The sequence below is a fragment of the Antechinus flavipes genome, chromosome 2, assembly GCF_016432865.1.
Source record: "Antechinus flavipes isolate AdamAnt ecotype Samford, QLD, Australia chromosome 2, AdamAnt_v2, whole genome shotgun sequence".
NCBI classification, from domain to species: domain Eukaryota; kingdom Metazoa; phylum Chordata; class Mammalia; order Dasyuromorphia; family Dasyuridae; genus Antechinus; species Antechinus flavipes.
The window spans coordinates 160,084,512-160,102,109 of NC_067399.1; the positions used below are offsets into that span (position 1 = coordinate 160,084,512).

The window sequence follows — 17,598 nt, forward strand, 5'->3', positions numbered from 1 at the left end:
GTGCTGCTTGCTTTGTGCACTGCGTTAACTATTTTAAGGGTTTCCCTACATGTATAATGACAGAATGGGTCTCCTTGTCCTCTTTAGGTTTTCATTATTTTCCTTACATGGATCAGGCTAGAATTTAGACACCTACGACCCTCTCCGTGTTAGAAGTAGGAGGAGAACTCGCAGGATTCTCCCAACAGCTTGGAAGGGGCGGAGCCAGTTGCTAAGAAGCGAGACTTAGACCAATCAAAATAATTTCTTTCGCGATTTCGGAAGGTCCTGGAGCGTCTCTGGTAACTGGCGTCTCAGGACCCACCCGGTGAGGATCTAAGGGGGTTGTGGTCTGTCTAAGTGGGCACTGGAGACCCCGGGGGTGGGCAGTAGAACGAGAAAGCCCGGAAAGCATCTGGTCCAGATGAATGAGGTGACCTTTCACCTGCTAGGAAAATATGTCGTTTGGGGATGACCTTGGGGACATCGTGGCCGACCCTTGCGCCAATTTCGGATTTCTCCCCTAGTCTTTCTAGTTCTCGGTTCTGCGTGCCAAGGGCACGTGCCCGAGCGCCTGCGCGAATGACCCCGCATACTACCTTTAACCTGGCATGGGTGTGAGGGCAGTGCCCGCCCGGGGCACTGTAGTTATAGAGAGAGAGAGAGCTCCCCAAAGTAGTGGTCCGGGGTGTTTGTCCGACAACGGGGCTCCGCGGGGTAGGCTTTCAGCCATTTCTTTTTACTGTTCAATTCTTGTAGGGGTTCTCGTTCTCGATTTACTCCTCAACAAAATCACTGCTACCGAAGAAATTTAAACACACATATACATAGAATTGTGGCACACATTTATGTAGACTATAAAAAATATGTACATGTATTTATATGCAGAAAAGTGTGAGGAATAATTTACCCACAAAAGTTACTATTGACAAAGGAAGCTTTATATATCTTTATGTATGTGTGTATACATAATATATGCATGTACATATGTATACATGATATAATACATATGTACACAGCTATATATATGTATAACTTTGGGGAACGATTTCCTCACGAAGTGACAGCTAATACAGCAAGCTAGTAATATATGTACATACAAAACAGATGTATGTATGCATATATATATACTCATAGGTTCTCTATATGTGTGTGTATATATATATATATATATATACACATATATACACACAAATAGGCACACAAATAGAGTATATATATTTACAGACACATATAACCACTTTATATCTATAGCTATATAGATATACTCACATATATAATTTATACATATAGCCAATGTATGTTGTTGTTCACTTATGTTCAACTTTAGAATAACCCACTGCCTTTTTGATGTTTTCTTGGCAAAGATACTGGAATGGTTTACCATTTCCTTCAGCGTGTCCCCATTTTACAGATGAGGAACTGAGGTGAATTGGGGTTAAATGGCTTGTTCAAGGTCACCAGCTAGTAAGTGTTTGAGGCCTGATTTGACTCAAGTCTTCCTGACTTGGACTCAATACTCCATCCATTGCATCACTAACACCTGTTCCTTGACTGTTAAATATGGTATCTGCCTAGAGATATGTTGGGGAAGGCAAAGACAAATCCAGCTGCACTAACATGTCTGTGCAATTTTTAAACCCAATGTGAAAGGCTGCTCCTTTAGATTCCTTTTTTGGAAAACTGCGCTAGGTTGTCATCTGCCACCATGAGCTAGAGTGGTCATTCCAAGTTATTGTGCAAGTTCTTGTGTGTATGCCTGTGTGTGTGTTATCGTTGTTATTCAGTTGTTTTCAGTTGTGTCTGACTTCATAACCCCATTTGAGGTTTTCTTGACAAAGATACTGGAGTGGTTTGCCATTTCCTTCGGCAGCTCTTTTTTACAGATGAGGAAACTGAGGTAAATAAAGTTAAGGGACTTGCCTAGGGTCACACAGCTAGTAATTGAAACCAGTTTTGAAAGCAGGAAGAAGAGCCTTCCTTGTTTCAGGTCTGGCACTATTCACTGTGCCACCTAACTTCTATACATGTATATGTATATCTAAGTATATACACACGTATCTGTGTATATACATATTGTATATACATATATCACAGCTATTATATATGTAAATATATACACATATGCATACATAGGAAATTTGTATACATGTTATAGATAATTATATGCATATGTATATATATCCCCATATCATAGCTACATATAGCTAGTATTTCTGTATATCTATATATCACAAAGCAAGGGCTTATATTTATGCTTATATGTACATGTATACATACACATAGCATAATTAGGTTAATTGAATGATATTTTGCTTTGTGCCTGATAAATGATATACATGATAAATGATATAAAACTATGTATATGAAAACTCAAGCACTGTGAGTTTTTCTCCAGGTACTTTTAGAACAGTAGCTCTTAACCTGGGATCCAGAAACTCCTTCAAGGTCCCCTCCAAGGATTTGCAAATAGATAACATGGTGTCTGTGAATTTGTATGGAAAAATAAATTACATTTTTATTTTTACTAACCTCTAACTGAAATGTTTCATTTGCTTTGAAATAGTCAACAAATAATATTTTGAGAAGGAGTCCATAGGCTTCACTAGTCTGCCAAAGTTAAAAATTTTATACTAGAAGGAATATGTCTTGCCACAGGCTTATAGTTCAGTTTGAATTAAGAAATAATTCAATCCTGGAAGGAAAAAGACAGACATTAAAAGGTGTTTCTATAGCAGACCATGTCTTGAAACATACAGCTGACCAAGAAGTCTGATTTTTGACTGGTTATTGCAGAAAAGGATTTGGAAAGGTTGACTTACCAAAAAAGAAACATATAAAATGTATACTTAAATGTGTACTCAATGCTTCCTGTGATGTCTTCCACATAAAATATTAAGATCATACTAGATTCCTTAAATTTTTTTAGATGGTAGGGACGACTTCTGGTGAAGAATATTCTTCTAACAATGCATAGGATCCCTTTATAGATTTTATCAAATTAACCCTATATTTTGTTGCCTACCACATCTAACTCTAGGGAATAGAAACTATGGGCTAAATACTTGTGAACTATCAGCTAAAGCTGAGAAGATACTAAGAACATAGAGGAGGATGATAATAACAATAATAACATTTGTAAGATGCCTTAAAATTTATGTCTAAAAATGTTAGAGGAAAAAATCTGTCTGTTAACCCCCAAATCCACATCCTGAGATATATTTCTGTTGACCTAGTACCAATCAGACAAGAAATTTTTTAATGATTATTATGTTTCAGGTGCTGTGCTAGAGTCTAGGTATGTAAGGGATAGATTAACACATCCCTTAAGGAATCTTTCTATTGAAAGAAGTAACATGTACACGTTTCAGTATAATAATAACTAGCATTTATATATAGTTTTAGAGTTTGCAAAATGATTTTAAAATGTTACTTCATTTAATCCTCATAATAAATTTTATTCCTATTTTACAGATGAAGTTTAGGCATAAAGAAGTTAAGTGATTTCAAAGTTTTACAAAAATGAATGTGAAAACTATATGGTTTTTTTATGTATTTTTTTATATGTATTTTTTTATGTATTTATGTTTATGTTTATATGTATTTGGAAAAGTAAAATACTTTAAAAAAGAAATTGATTTGCCCATGGTCATATGGCTAATAATTATCTGGATATGACTGGATATGAATTTAGGACCATCTTGACTCCAGGTCCAAGAGACCGTGCCTCCTAGTTGCCAATATGACTATCTGTACAAAGTTGTTGGTGGAAAACAAGTGTTAGCATCGGGGAGAGTCAGAAAATACCTCTTCTAGGAGACTGTACTTGATTTGAGCTTTGAAGGAAGGTAGGAATTCTAAGAGATGGAAATGACATTGCAGGCAAAGGAGACACGTCTGTGCTCAGGCATGGAAGCAAGAAATGAAATTTTGAATGTAAAGAATAGCAAGTGGGCCATTTGAATTGGACTGTGAAATGTCAGAAGCAGAGTTATGTGTAATAACATTGGAAAGGTAGTCTGAGACTAAGATCAGTTCTCTAACCCAATTGCAAAAATTTCAGGAAGAAACTTACCGTGATCTTAGTTAATTGCAAAATAGCTTTTGGAAAGTAGCCTTGTTTCTAGCATTTAACTGAAGGGATTTAAATATTATTTACACTATCCTCAATACATTTCACAGGATAGAGGTGAGCTCTCAGTTGTCTCCCATTACTTATTTAGGAGAAAAGATTATGCTGTAGCCATTCCTAAATGATCTTTTCTGCTGTTGAAAGACAAGAAGGATGAGCTCAAACTCATGGCTCTGGTGTAAAGGAGACAGAAGATATCTTTCAATGATCCTAGGAAGCTCTGGAGACTATGACGCATATTTTCCGGTTGTCTGAATTGTTGGACTGACAGAAATCTTGTATGAGTGTCTGTGCCTATGTCTATGGAAATAAACCATATTTGGAAAAATAGAAGCAGCCTGTCCAAATTGGTAAAGAAGCTGCCTTAGATATGTATTGGCTAGGATGTGATGATAAATCACTTAACTTCTCAGTACCTCAGACAGTTCTCTAATATTACAAATTTCAGACTGGTTGGATCTGCATCAGTGGAAGAAGTTTTCATTCCCCACACCAATGAAATCAGTCAATAAACATTTATTAAGTACCCACTTTGTGCTAAGCACAGTGCTGACCTGGACTTGATGAAAAGTTGTTTGTTTTTAAAAGCCTTAATAGTTTTTTAATTTAATTTAGAAAGAGTCGCTTCTTATTAGTAATTATATTCAAATAACTGAGTAAAATTGTCAGGCGAGCATACATTGTGTATTATTTTCAGACTTGTCTTTTTTTTTTATTTCCTTAGACTATAACAGAGAAAATGACTGCCGGTTCAGTTTACGTTCCTCAGATTATCCCATTAAGGGCTCCTTGTCCAGGAAAAAACAAACATGAAATAAACACCAATACATTTGTAGAAATGAAATCAGGTAAGAATTAAGAATGACTTAAATCATTGTTGATAACACATAATACAATGCTTATTTGATTTATTGTGTTTCTTTTCCAGAGTTTTAAAATCTACTTTTTTAATATGCCTTTATAAGAAGTTTACAGAATCTCTTCAAACTTTACCAGAGAGTTCATTAATTATTTCAGTGGGAAAACCAACATTTTTTATAGGAATACAGCAAATTCATATAGTTCCTAATGAAACACGATTTCTTTATGTTACACAGAAAGATTAGTTTTCTCTTTACATAAACATAAAAACAAATGAATGTTGACATTTAGAAAGAAAACAGATTGAGCCTTGTAGATTATGTACATTTATGCTGCCTGCCCTGATGATTTTAGACAATTGTATTCATAAGATTCTAAGATTTAGATCTGAAAGGACCTTTGGATAAACTAGCAGTGTAACTCACAGCTTCATTTTGCAGAAGAGGAAACTAGCCATTCAGTCAGGAAGCAATTATTAAGTATCTGCTATTAGTCTATGAACAAAATCCCAAAATAAATTTATTAAGTCATCAATAGAGAAGACAGCCAGAAAAGGAGTGATCCCTTTTCCCCACCACCATCTGTCGGTTACTCATAACATAGAACCTAAACAAAAGAGGAAGGAAACAATAACTGATCGGCCAGTATAGAAGCAATTTCCAAATAACACACATGAATTCAGATATGTAACAGGAGAAAACTATTCACATTCCTTGAATCATTCTTTGGATCTGAGAGGGTTTCTGGATAACCCAGGTCCTGATTAAGCATTAACTAGGTCTGATTACTTAGAGATTTCTCAGCCAAACAGGGATAGGTTAAAAAACTGCAATAAATTTTTCCCACATTATTATATGTCAAGTTCAGTGATAGATGCTGGATATAAAAAGACAAAAATGAAATATCCCTTGATCTCAAAGAGTTTTTAACATATTTGAGGAAACACTATTTATTTGTAAATGCAAGGCAAATACAAAGGAACTCTAGACTAAGGGTGGCATTGGGAAAATTTCTGATTGGGAAATGGCACTTGAAGGAGACCCAAGATTCTTAGAGATGGAAGTAAGTCAGGAAAGTGTTCCACTCATGGGGAACAACCAGTGCAAAGGCAGGAACAGTTGGACTGTTCCTTGTGAGAAAATGCAAGTAGATCACTTTGACTGTAATAAACCCAGAAAGGTAAGCTATAGCCAGATTGTGATGACCTTTAAAAGTCAAGCAGAGACATATATTTTATACCAGAGGCAATAGAAAAGAGCCACTGGAGCTTATTGAGGAGAATGCCCTACTTAAGACTTGTGCTTTGATAGTAATATGAAAGATGGGTGGAAAACTTTAAGTATCTAAAAGAATATGATGTATATGAAAGATAAAAAAAAAAAAAAAAGAAAGATGGGTGGAACCTTGAGGCAGAGAGACTAATTAGGAGATTATTAGGGTGGTTCAGGTCAGAGCCTTGACTAGAATAGTGACTATATGAATGGAGAAAAGAGGATAGATGCCAGAAAAGTTGTAAAAGTGGAATTAATAAACAGCATAGAATCTAATATTGGGAACAATTTCAATTAAATATTTGATGACTGAAGTTGGGAATCTGGGTGGCTTGACAATGCCCTTGATAGAAATAAGGAAATTAAGAAAAAGTTTTGTTTGAAAAGAAGGATAATGAATTCTATTTTTTTTTAAATAATTTTTTATTGATAGAACACATGCCAGGGTAATTTTTTACAGCATTATCCCTTGCATTCATTTCTGTTCCGATTTTTCCCCTCCCTCCCTCCACCCCTTCCCCCAGATGGCAAGAGTCCTTTACATGTTGAATGGGTTGCAGTATATCCTAGATACAATATATGTGTGCAGAACTGAACAGTTTTCTTGTTGCACAGGGAGAATTGAATTCAGAAGGTATAAATAACCCGGGAGGAAAAACAAAAATGCAAGCAGTTTATATTCATCTCCCAGTGTTCTTTCTCTGGGTGTAGCTGCTTCTGTCCATCTTTGATCAATTAAGGCTCTCTTTATCGAAGAGATCCACTTCCATCAGAATACATCCTCAAACAGTATCGTTGTTGAGGTATATAATGATTTCCTGGTTCTGCTCATTTCACTCAGCATCAGTTCATGTAAGTCTCGCCAGTCTTCTCTGTAATCATCCTGCTGGTCATTTCTTTCAGAACAATAATATTCCATAACATTCATATACTGTGGTTGTTTCTTACAGAAAAATAATATTCCATAACATTCATATACCATAACTTATTCAGCCATTCCTCAACTGAAGGGCATCCACTCAATTTCCAATTCCTTGCTACTACAAGAAGGGCTGCTACAAACATTTTTGTACAAGTGGGTCCTTTTCCCTTTTTTATGATTTCTTTGGGATACAGACCCAGTAGAGACACTGCTGGATCAAAGGGTATGCACAGTTTGACAGCCCTTTGGGAATAGTTCCAAATTGTCCTCCAGAATGGTTGGATTACTTCACAACTCCACCAACAATGTATTAGTGTCCTAGTTTTCCCACATCCCTTCCAACATTTATTACTATCTTTTCCTGTCATCTTAGTCAATCTGACAGGTGTGTAGTGGTATCTCAAAGTTGTCTTAATTTGTATTTCTCTGATCAATAGTAATTTAGAGCATTTTTTCATATGATTAATGATTTTAATTTCTTCTTCTGAAAACTATCTATAATCTTTGACCATTTATCGATTGGGAAATGACTTATATTCTTATAAGTTTGAGTCAATTCTATATATATTTTAGAAATGAGGCCTTTATCAGAAACACTGGATGTAAATTTTTTCCCCTAGCTTTCTGCTTCCCTTCTAATTTTGGTTACATTGCTTTTATTTTACAAAATTTTTTTAATTTAAGGTAATCAAAAGAAATTATCCATTTTGCTTTTCATAATGTTCTCTAGTTCTTCTTTGGCCATAAATCCCTCCCTTCACAGATCTGACAAGTAGATTATTCCTTGTTTTCCTAATTTGCTTATAGTATCATCCTTTATGTCCAAACCATGAATCCATTTCGATCTTATCTTGGTCTATAGAGTGTTAAGTATTGATCAGTGCCTAGTTTCTATCATAGAATCTTCTTTTCTTTCTTTTATTTTATTTACATATTATTTTTATTTCATTTTTGTTTGTTTTTCAAAGTTTTTTATTTTCAAAACATATGCATGGATAATTTGACAACACAGACCCTTTCATTGCTCTGTGTTTCAGATTTTCTCCTCTTTCCCTCCAATCCCTCCCCTAGATGGCAAGCAATTCAATATATGTTAAACTTGTTAAAATATATCTAGCACAGTATTTTCTAGTTTTCCCAGCAATTTTTGTCAGATAGTAAGTTCTTTTCCCAGAATTTGGAGTCTTTGGGTTTATCAAACATAGACTACTATAGTTGTTGACTATTGTGTTTGTGAACCTAATCTATTCCACTGATCCACTACTCTTATTTCTTAATCAGTACTAAATAGTTTTCATGGCTGCTGCTTTATAATATTGTTTTTAGTTTGGTACAGCTAGGCTACTTTCCTTTGTATTTTTTTCATTAATTCATTTAAAATTGTTGACCTTTTGTTCTTTGAGATGGATTTTGTTATTAAAAAATACCTGAATTTAATGATAATCACATAATTCTGACGGATGTGGCTCTTTTCAACAATGAAGTGATTCAAAGCAATTCCAATAGACTTGTGATGGAGAGAGCCATCTGCATCCAGAGAGAGAATTATAGAGACTGAATGTGGATCAAAGGATAGTATTTTCACCTTTTTTTTTTTTTTGTTTGTTTTGTTTGCTTTTTTTTTTCTTCCTCATTTAGAGATCCTATGTAATTTTTGGAGTTCTTTATATTAGGTGGCTAAAGCATGGAAATCCTTGAAGACACCATCTAGAACCAAGATAATAGGAACTCTTAGGAGGCAAAGACTGGGTATCTATCTTACTGTTAGGCCCTATAGAAGCATAGAAGTTGAGGACTTTCTAGAGCCACCCAGGGGAGTGAAAGAAAAGTACTGCTTGTGGTCCCCAAGAATGGTGGAGGTGGGGTTTGAGGCTGGCATGGAGTGAGTGGATATGGATATTGAGGTAAACACATCTGGATGAGAAGGATGTTCCCTGAGAAAGATGATATGTGAAATAGGGAAATTTGCTTCAATAATGTAATGTATATAAAGAAAGAGGCTTTTTTGGGAACTCAGGATCTGTGGCCTCCAATATCTTTTTAGAAGTGTATGGAAGAAAATTGTGGACAGAGACAAAGTCGTGAAGGCTCAGTCATTATTAAAGCACTGATCTGATTCCAAGAGTAGTTACGTTTATCAACTCTTCTCCCAAGTCACTCTAGAGTCAAGGCTCTTCCAACACATAGTGTTGCTTTTGGATCCAGAATAGGAAGATGTCACAGAGCTACTTACTGTTCATCAAGAAATTTATTTGATAATATCCGTGAAAATGTTCCCCTTCGGTTCTGGATCTAAAGAATCTCTCCTCCAGATCCAGAGGATCCAGGTACTGACAGCAGTCAATGGCAGGGGCTGTTAGCCTTATATACGGCTTCTAAAGCTCTGTATAACCTGATCCCAACCTATATTTCTAGCCTCATTGGACTTTACTCCCCCTGTGATGCTTCTGTGATCCAGCCCTAAGAACTTTTCTTTGATTCTCATGAACATCTTCCTTAGCTTCCATCTCCCACCTTTTTCCTAGCTGTCACAGTGCTTACAATATACTTTCTCTTTACTTCTGGCCCTTCTTGTTCTTCTTGTCATCTCAAGTTCCATCTTCTGCACAAAGCCTTTTCTGATTTTGTAGTTCACTTTGGACACTAGTGCCTTTCTTTATCTGCCCCATTCCCAACTGCTAGCTACTTTGTATTTACATATTTTATGTGTGTATACTCTGTATATATTTGTATTCACTTACTTTATATTTACATGTGTACTTGTCTCCCTTTAAAAATGTGAACCACCTTTTATGAATAATCTCCAATTATTCTGTCTATAGCTCCTTTGTAAATAGTTGTTTGCATGTGGTCTCTGATTGATCTTGAGAACAGGCACTGGAAGAAATTAGGCTCATGCTGATCCCAAACACCAAATTCCACAATACATTATGAGTGGAGAGATAACCTTAATATTCAAAATCATTCTATAACAAATAAAGAAACGTATCATATACCTTTTACAGGTATAGGGAGTAGAAGTATTCTTTTGTATGTGTGTTTTTAAACAACTCGGTTTTTTTTATCATATTAAAAGGTAAATTTTATTTACCTAACCATTTGAAGAATCCTATAGTCTAATCATTTACTAAAAGAGATTTTTTTCTGCCAACTTGTTTAGAAAGAAATTTTATTATTTATTTATAAATATACCTTTAAAAGCTAATATCCATACATTCCAATTAACCAGTCATTTAAGCTCCAGGATGGGGGCTTCAGAGACCATCACCGAAATTTTTCAAGGGAAAACTAAAACGTTCAGACAAGTGTTATTTAATAAAGAAATGAAAGAGTTATTGAGCTCCTGTAGGGTCAAACATGGGGCACAGTAGAGAAAAACAAATGGATACATTCTGAGAGGCACAAGAGCTATCTAAACTCTGGAGGACATTACCACGTAATTGAGTTTAAGTTACCTACAGAGGAATAGAATTAAAAAAAAAGCAAAGTTGGCCCATTAGGAAAAAGAAGTTTAGAGTTAGAAGTTAGAAGTTGCCACCTTTGAAAGACTGTAATAATCCTGTTCAACTTCCTGGCCTAGTTTTATGATCACATACAGAGTGCTTCCAAAAGACTTTTGGAAATGCATCATTGATGCTTTTTGACAATCATGAATTTGATTTTAAAAATTTCATGAGTATGATAGTGATTATGTCTAGATCTGGCTTTTATTGTTTTTTGTACCCTTCTTCTGAATGAATTGGTACCTAATGAAGGTTGATGGTTTCCATGTTTCCTTTTTCCTCAGTACAAAGAGGATTTGAAAATAGGAAAATGCTCAAAACCCAGCGGGCTTAGTGTCATTGCATGGGTCACTTTTTTGTGAATCCATTAGCATGTGAACTTGCAGCAAGTAGCTCTTGATCAGAGCTTTTAATGTTTATTTTGTTAACATTCTTTTTTTTTTTTTAATTTTGAGTTCCAAATTCTCTTTCTCTTTGTAGGCCTTTCCCACTCATGAAGAAGACAAGTAATAAAATACTTATTACATACGTAAAATCATGCAAAACATTTCCCTGTTGTTGTTGTTTAGAAATTTCAGTCAAGTCTGATTCAGCATGACCCCATTTGGGGTTTTCTTTTTCCTTTTATATGTATGTGTGGAGGCATTTGGGGTTAAGTGACTTTCTTAGGGTCACATAGCTATTAAGTGTCTGAAGCTAGATTTGAAATTAGGAAGAAGAGTCTTCCTGACTCCACATCTGGTACTCTTTGTTTTGGCACCTAGCCACCCCAGAAGTTTTCCATAGATTCCCTAACAAATGAGTAAAAAAAATGCAGTTACAGTTTATTGTTCTTTATGGATTGTTTTGCTGGCTTTTATATTATTTATGACATTTGTTTTATTTATGATTTCCAGACACTCCAGATGTCATTATATATTATACCTTGGATGGCAGCAAACCTGAATTATTATTAAAGAGAAAAGGATTTGGTGAAAATAACACTTTTAAGTATACCGGACCAATCACTCTTCCTGATGGAAAAATACAGGTTAAAGCTAAGGCAGTCTCAAGGTATGTTAGCACTACATTTCTTCAAAAATTAGTATGACTGAATAAACATTGATTACATGCTTTCTATGTATAAAGTGCTATGATAAATGCTGGGGATTATAAATATAAGCAAACACAACAGTTACTGATCTCAAAAAAATTATGTTCTAATAAGGGAAGAAAACTTGGATAGGGAGGAGGCTTTTGACTAGGAAGTCACAAGGATGTGATCAGAGTATTGGGGTAATATTTTGACATTTCCTTTGCAGGAATAGTTGTGTTGATTTGATTCCTGTTTCCAGAATACTAGAGCCAGCATCAATGCCAGCAGTACTTGAATTCAAATCCTGCCCCTGTCTTACACATTATTAACTTGGGCAAATTATTTAATCTTTTGCTGCTAGGCAAAAATTCTAAGTGGCAGAAAAGGTTCCAACCTGCATTGGGTAAGGAAGTTCTCTACCCCTGTGGTATCAGACTCAAAAAGAAACAATCATAAAATCAAATGAGTACAATCCCTGTGGGTCACATATTGACTTAGTTTTTAAATGTAATATTATCTATGGTTTTTTAATTTTTAAATTTTTATTTATTTTGTTATATATTTCCCAGTTACATTTTAATCTAGTTTAGCCTTCACTCAGGGGTGTCAAAGGTCATATATAGCTTGTGGGACTATGTGTTTGATAGTTCTGCTCTATATTAGTGAAACCACAGATCCTGTGCCTGTTATGTTTTGTATAATATGGTTGAGTTTGGCCCCACTCTCTCAGGGCCAGATCTATTACTTTTAATCCCCTTTATAGTTCTTCAGGTACTCTCAAGTCTACCATTGGCTGTGTTTCCCTAATTTTAGAGGCCAGTGTCACCATTATAACTGATCTTGACATGTACCAAACCCTAATTATACTTGATATAAGCTATTTAATCATTATCTTTTCTTCCCTTTCCTACTCAATAACTTTCTCTTGTTTTCACATAAAGCTTCATTTTATTAAACTTAGAGACTTTTAGTTTTATATTTCCTGAAAAAAGAAGCAACTGCTTTTAGTTGACATAGGAGTGAAATATCATTGTATCACTGTATCCAACAGGACAGGTTTGTCACTTTTTATGGAACTATCTAGGTTTCAAGTACACAAGGACAAGATTACATGTTTAGGTCCCTAGAAAATATAGACCTAAAAAGTGCCTTTTATACTCCTCCTGCTGATCTATGTTCAAGGTGGGGAATTGTTTAATACAATGATGATCTGAAAATTTCAGTAACAGAATACAAAATACTACATACTTTAACCTTTCAAGTAGATCAGCTAGAATTTATAGATTTTTTTTCCATGGCCTAACTTACTGTTTCATTTGTGTTTTCCACCTGATTGTTCCTTACATACTTAACCAGAGAAAAGAGGCATTGTCTCATGATCTGTCTTCTGGAACCTGGATTGTTTATTCTAATTTATCTGACTTTGCCTTTTATTTTGTTTTTTATTTTCATCATTGTAGTCATTTTGCATATTATTCTTCTATTCATTTCACTCTATATCAGTTTATATATCTTGATGTGTTTCTCTGAATACCATAGAGAGAAATCACATTGGATAAAAACTTCAGGTTTCTTTTTTCTTTTGGTATAATAATTTGGGGACTATGAAACAAAATGGAGACAAATTCCTTTGAGTTCCGTTGTGGTCGTTGTTGCCCAATTATTCTTTTGAGTTTGGAGCCAGAGTTCCAAGTAACTGGGCATCTAACTAGGGTCTGAGAGAAGATCATGAAAAATATCAAGAAATATTTGTTTGGCATTGTGTACAGTAATAGCAATATTGGAAGGATAATCACTATAAATTCTAATTAATTAGTTATTCTGATTAATACATGATCCAAGATAATTCCAAAAGATCTATTATAATAAATGTTATCCACCTCCAGAAAGAAATCATATTGAAACATATTTTTTAAACTTTCTTTATGTTTCTTGCTTTTTATTTTTTATTTTTTGTAACATGGCTTATATGGCAATGTTTTACATGATTTCACATGTATAAATGATATATTGATTGCCTTCCCAGGAAGTAGGGGAGGAAGGGGAAAGAGGAACAGAATTTGGAACTCAACATTTTAATGAAGTAAATATTAAAAAGAAGAAAAGAAAAAGATTAAAAATAAGAAATTTATACTCAAAGGCTATTAAACTGTGCATATCTTCGATTCAGCAATGTCTCTACTGGGTCTGTATCCCAAAAAGATTACAAACAAGGGAAAAGGACTCACATGGGCAAAAATGTTTGCAGCAGCCCTCTTTGTTGTGGCAAGGAACTGGAAACTGAGTGGATGCCCATCAGTTGGGAAATGGTTGAATAAGTAATGGTATATGAATGTTATAGAATATTATTATTCTATAAGAAACGATCAGCAGGATGATTTAAGAGAGGCCTGAGAGACATGAACTGATGCTAATTGAAGCGAGTAAGACCAAGAGAACATTGTATACAGTAACAACAAAATTATGGAATGATCAATTCTTATGGACATGGCTCTTTTCAACAATGAGATAATTCAGGCCAATTCCAGTAGACTTGTGATGGAGAGAGCCATTTGCATGTAAAGAGAACAGTGGAGACTGAATGTGGATCACAACATAGTATTTTCACCTTTTTTATTATTGTTTGCTGCATTTTGTTTTCTTTCTCATTTTTCTCTTTTTTGATCTGATTTTTCTTGTGCAGCATGATAAATGTGGGAAAATATATTGTACATGTTTAACATTGTTTGGGAAACATTATTTGCTATTGGGAAAGAGAGGGAGGAAAAATTTGGAACGTGAGGTTTTACAAGGGTGAAGGTTAAAAACTTTGTTTGCATATATTTGGAAAATAAAAAGCCATTATTTTTAAAAGTTAAGAAACTTGAACTATGTCACCAAGTATTTTTAAATGCTCCCTTGAGTTAGACTTTTAAATGTCATGTAGATAAATAAAAAGGCATGATAAATGTGAGATAATTTTAATAGATTTTACTCAAACTTTTGCCAAACACTTCAAAAACTAGCAATATATTCTCTGGTCAAAAAATATTATTTTCTCTCTTGAGATACTGTGTTAACATCTCTATCAAAATATTTTATTTATCTTTCATTTTACATAAGAAATTAGAGGCATCAGATTTAATCATAATTAAAACATTGATGTTGATAATTAAAATGAATGTAATTATGCATACAGTCCTTACTTTGAAGGATCCTTGTCTGAGTAAAGAAATCCTGTTTAATCATATTGGATGATGATTTTATAATATAGTGCCATTTGTACTATATTATGAAATCATCATCCAATATGTTTTGAGGCATAGGCAGCCTCAATATTTGGTGATAAGATAGGGTATAGTATATTGATATTTTTCACTTGGCCATGAGCATATAGGAAGAAGAGAAAAACAGAAATACATACAATATTTCCCTTTTGTTGGTATATTTCAGTAATTAAGTAGTTGAATTAAAAATGTTTGTTGATAAATTTATTGTTATTGCTTATTTACTTCAGATGTCTTTTCTGCCTTTCTATTATAGAGAACCTTTTGTTTATTAATTTTCAGAGACTGCAGGGAAAGTGGCATCGTAACTTGGATGGGGAGGAGGCTTTTGACTAGGAAGTCACAAGGATGTGATCAGAGTATTGGGGTAATATTTTGACATTTCCTTTGCAGGAATAGTTGTGTTGATTTGATTTCTGTTTCCAGAATACTAGAGCCAGCGTCAATGCCAGCAGTACTTGAATTCAAATCCTGCCCCTGTCTTACACATTATTAACTTGGGCAAATTATTTAATCTTTTGCTGCTAGGCAAAAATTCTAAGTGGCAGAAAAGGTTCCAACCTGCATTGGGTAAGGAAGTTCTCTACCCCTGTGGTATCAGACTCAAAAAGAAACAATCATAAAATCAAATGAGTACAATCCCTGTGGGTCACATATTGACTTAGTTTTTAAATGTAATATTATCTATGGTTTTTTAATTTTTAAATTTTTATTTATTTTGTTATATATTTCCCAGTTACATTTTAATCTAGTTTAGCCTTCACTCAGGGGTGTCATAGGTCATATATAGCTTGTGGGACTATGTGTTTGATAGCTCTGCTCTATATTAGTGAAACCACAGATCCTGTGCCTGTTATGTTTTGTATAATATGGTTGAGTTTGGCCCCACTCTCTCAGGGCCAGATCTATTACTTTTAATCCCCTTTATAGTTCTTCAGGTACTCTCAAGTCTACCATTGGCTGTGTTTCCCTAATTTTAGAGGCCAGTGTCACCATTATAACTGATCTTGACATGTACCAAACCCTAATTATACTTGATATAAGCTATTTAATCATTATCTTTTCTTCCCTTTCCTACTCAATAACTTTCTCTTGTTTTCACATAAAGCTTCATTTTATTAAACTTAGAGACTTTTAGTTTTATATTTCCTGAAAAAAGAAGCAACTGCTTTTAGTTGACATAGGAGTGAAATATCATTGTATCACTGTATCCAACAGGACAGGTTTGTCACTTTTTATGGAACTATCTAGGTTTCAAGTACACAAGGACAAGATTACATATTTAGGTCCCTAGAAAATATAGACCTAAAAAGTGCCTTTTATACTCCTCCTGCTGATCTATGTTCAAGGTGGGGAATTGTTTAATACAATGATGATCTGAAAATTTCAGTAACAGAATACAAAATACTACATACTTTAACCTTTCAAGTAGATCAGCTAGAATTTATAGATTTTTTTTCCATGGCCTAACTTACTGTTTCATTTGTGTTTTCCACCTGATTGTTCCTTACATACTTAACCAGAGAAAAGAGGCATTGTCTCATGATCTGTCTTCTGGAACCTGGATTGTTTATTCTAATTTATCTGACTTTGCCTTTTTATTTTGTTTTTTATTTTCATCATTGTAGTCATTTTGCATATTATTCTTCTATTCATTTCACTCTATATCAGTTTATATATCTTGATGTGTTTCTCTGAATACCATAGAAAGAAATCACATTGGATAAAAACTTCAGGTTTCTTTTTTCTTTTGGCATAATAATTTGGGGACTATGAAACAAAATGGAGACAAATTCCTTTGAGTTCTATTGTGGTCGTTGTTGCCCAATTATTCTTCTGAGTTTGGAGCCAGAGTTCCAAGTAACTGGGCATCTAACTAAGGTCTGAGAGAAGATCATGAAAAATATCAAGAAATATTTGTTTGGCATTGTGTACAGTAATAGCAATATTGGAAGGATAATCACTATAAATTCTAATTAATTAGTTATTCTGATTAATACATGATCCAAGATAATTCCAAAAGATTTATGATAATAAATGTTATCCACCTCCAGAAAGAAATCATATTGAAACATATTTTTTAAACTTTCTTTATGTTTCTTGCTTTTTATTTTTTATTTTTTGTAACATGGCTTATATGGCAATGTTTTACATGATTTCACATGTATAAATGATATATTGATTGCCTTCCCAGGAAGTAGGGGAGGAAGGGGAAAGAGGAACAGAATTTGGAACTCAACATTTTAATGAAGTAAATATTAAAAAGAAGAAAAGAAAAAGATTAAAAAATAAGAAATTTATACTCAAAGGCTATTAAACTGTGCATACCTTCGATTCAGCAATGTCTCTACTGGGTCTGTATCCCAAAAAGATTACAAACAAGGGAAAAGGACTCACATGGGCAAAAATGTTTGCAGCAGCCCTCTTTGTTGTGGCAAGGAACTGGAAACTGAGTGGATGCCCATCAGTTGGGAAATGGTTGAATAAGTAATGGTATATGAATGTTATAGAATATTATTATTCTATAAGAAACGATCAGCAGGATGATTTCAGAGAGGCCTGAGAGACATGAACTGATGCTAATTGAAG

At 34.3% G+C, this 17,598-nt stretch overlaps 1 protein-coding gene across 3 annotated transcripts in view; it reads left to right on the top strand.

Moving 5' to 3' along the window:
• Nucleotides 1-211: 211 nt before the first annotated feature.
• Nucleotides 212-17,598, top strand: part of DZANK1 (double zinc ribbon and ankyrin repeat domains 1) — a 137,574-nt gene continuing 120,187 nt past the window's right edge. For all 3 annotated transcript variants that reach the window (XM_051975865.1, XM_051975866.1, XM_051975867.1), the window contains exons 1-3: nucleotides 212-307; nucleotides 4,836-4,959; nucleotides 11,565-11,721. In XM_051975865.1, coding sequence (XP_051831825.1) covers nucleotides 4,851-4,959; nucleotides 11,565-11,721 — 266 coding nt within the window. In that variant the 5' untranslated portion in view covers nucleotides 212-307; nucleotides 4,836-4,850. The remainder of the gene's footprint in view (nucleotides 308-4,835; nucleotides 4,960-11,564; nucleotides 11,722-17,598) is intronic.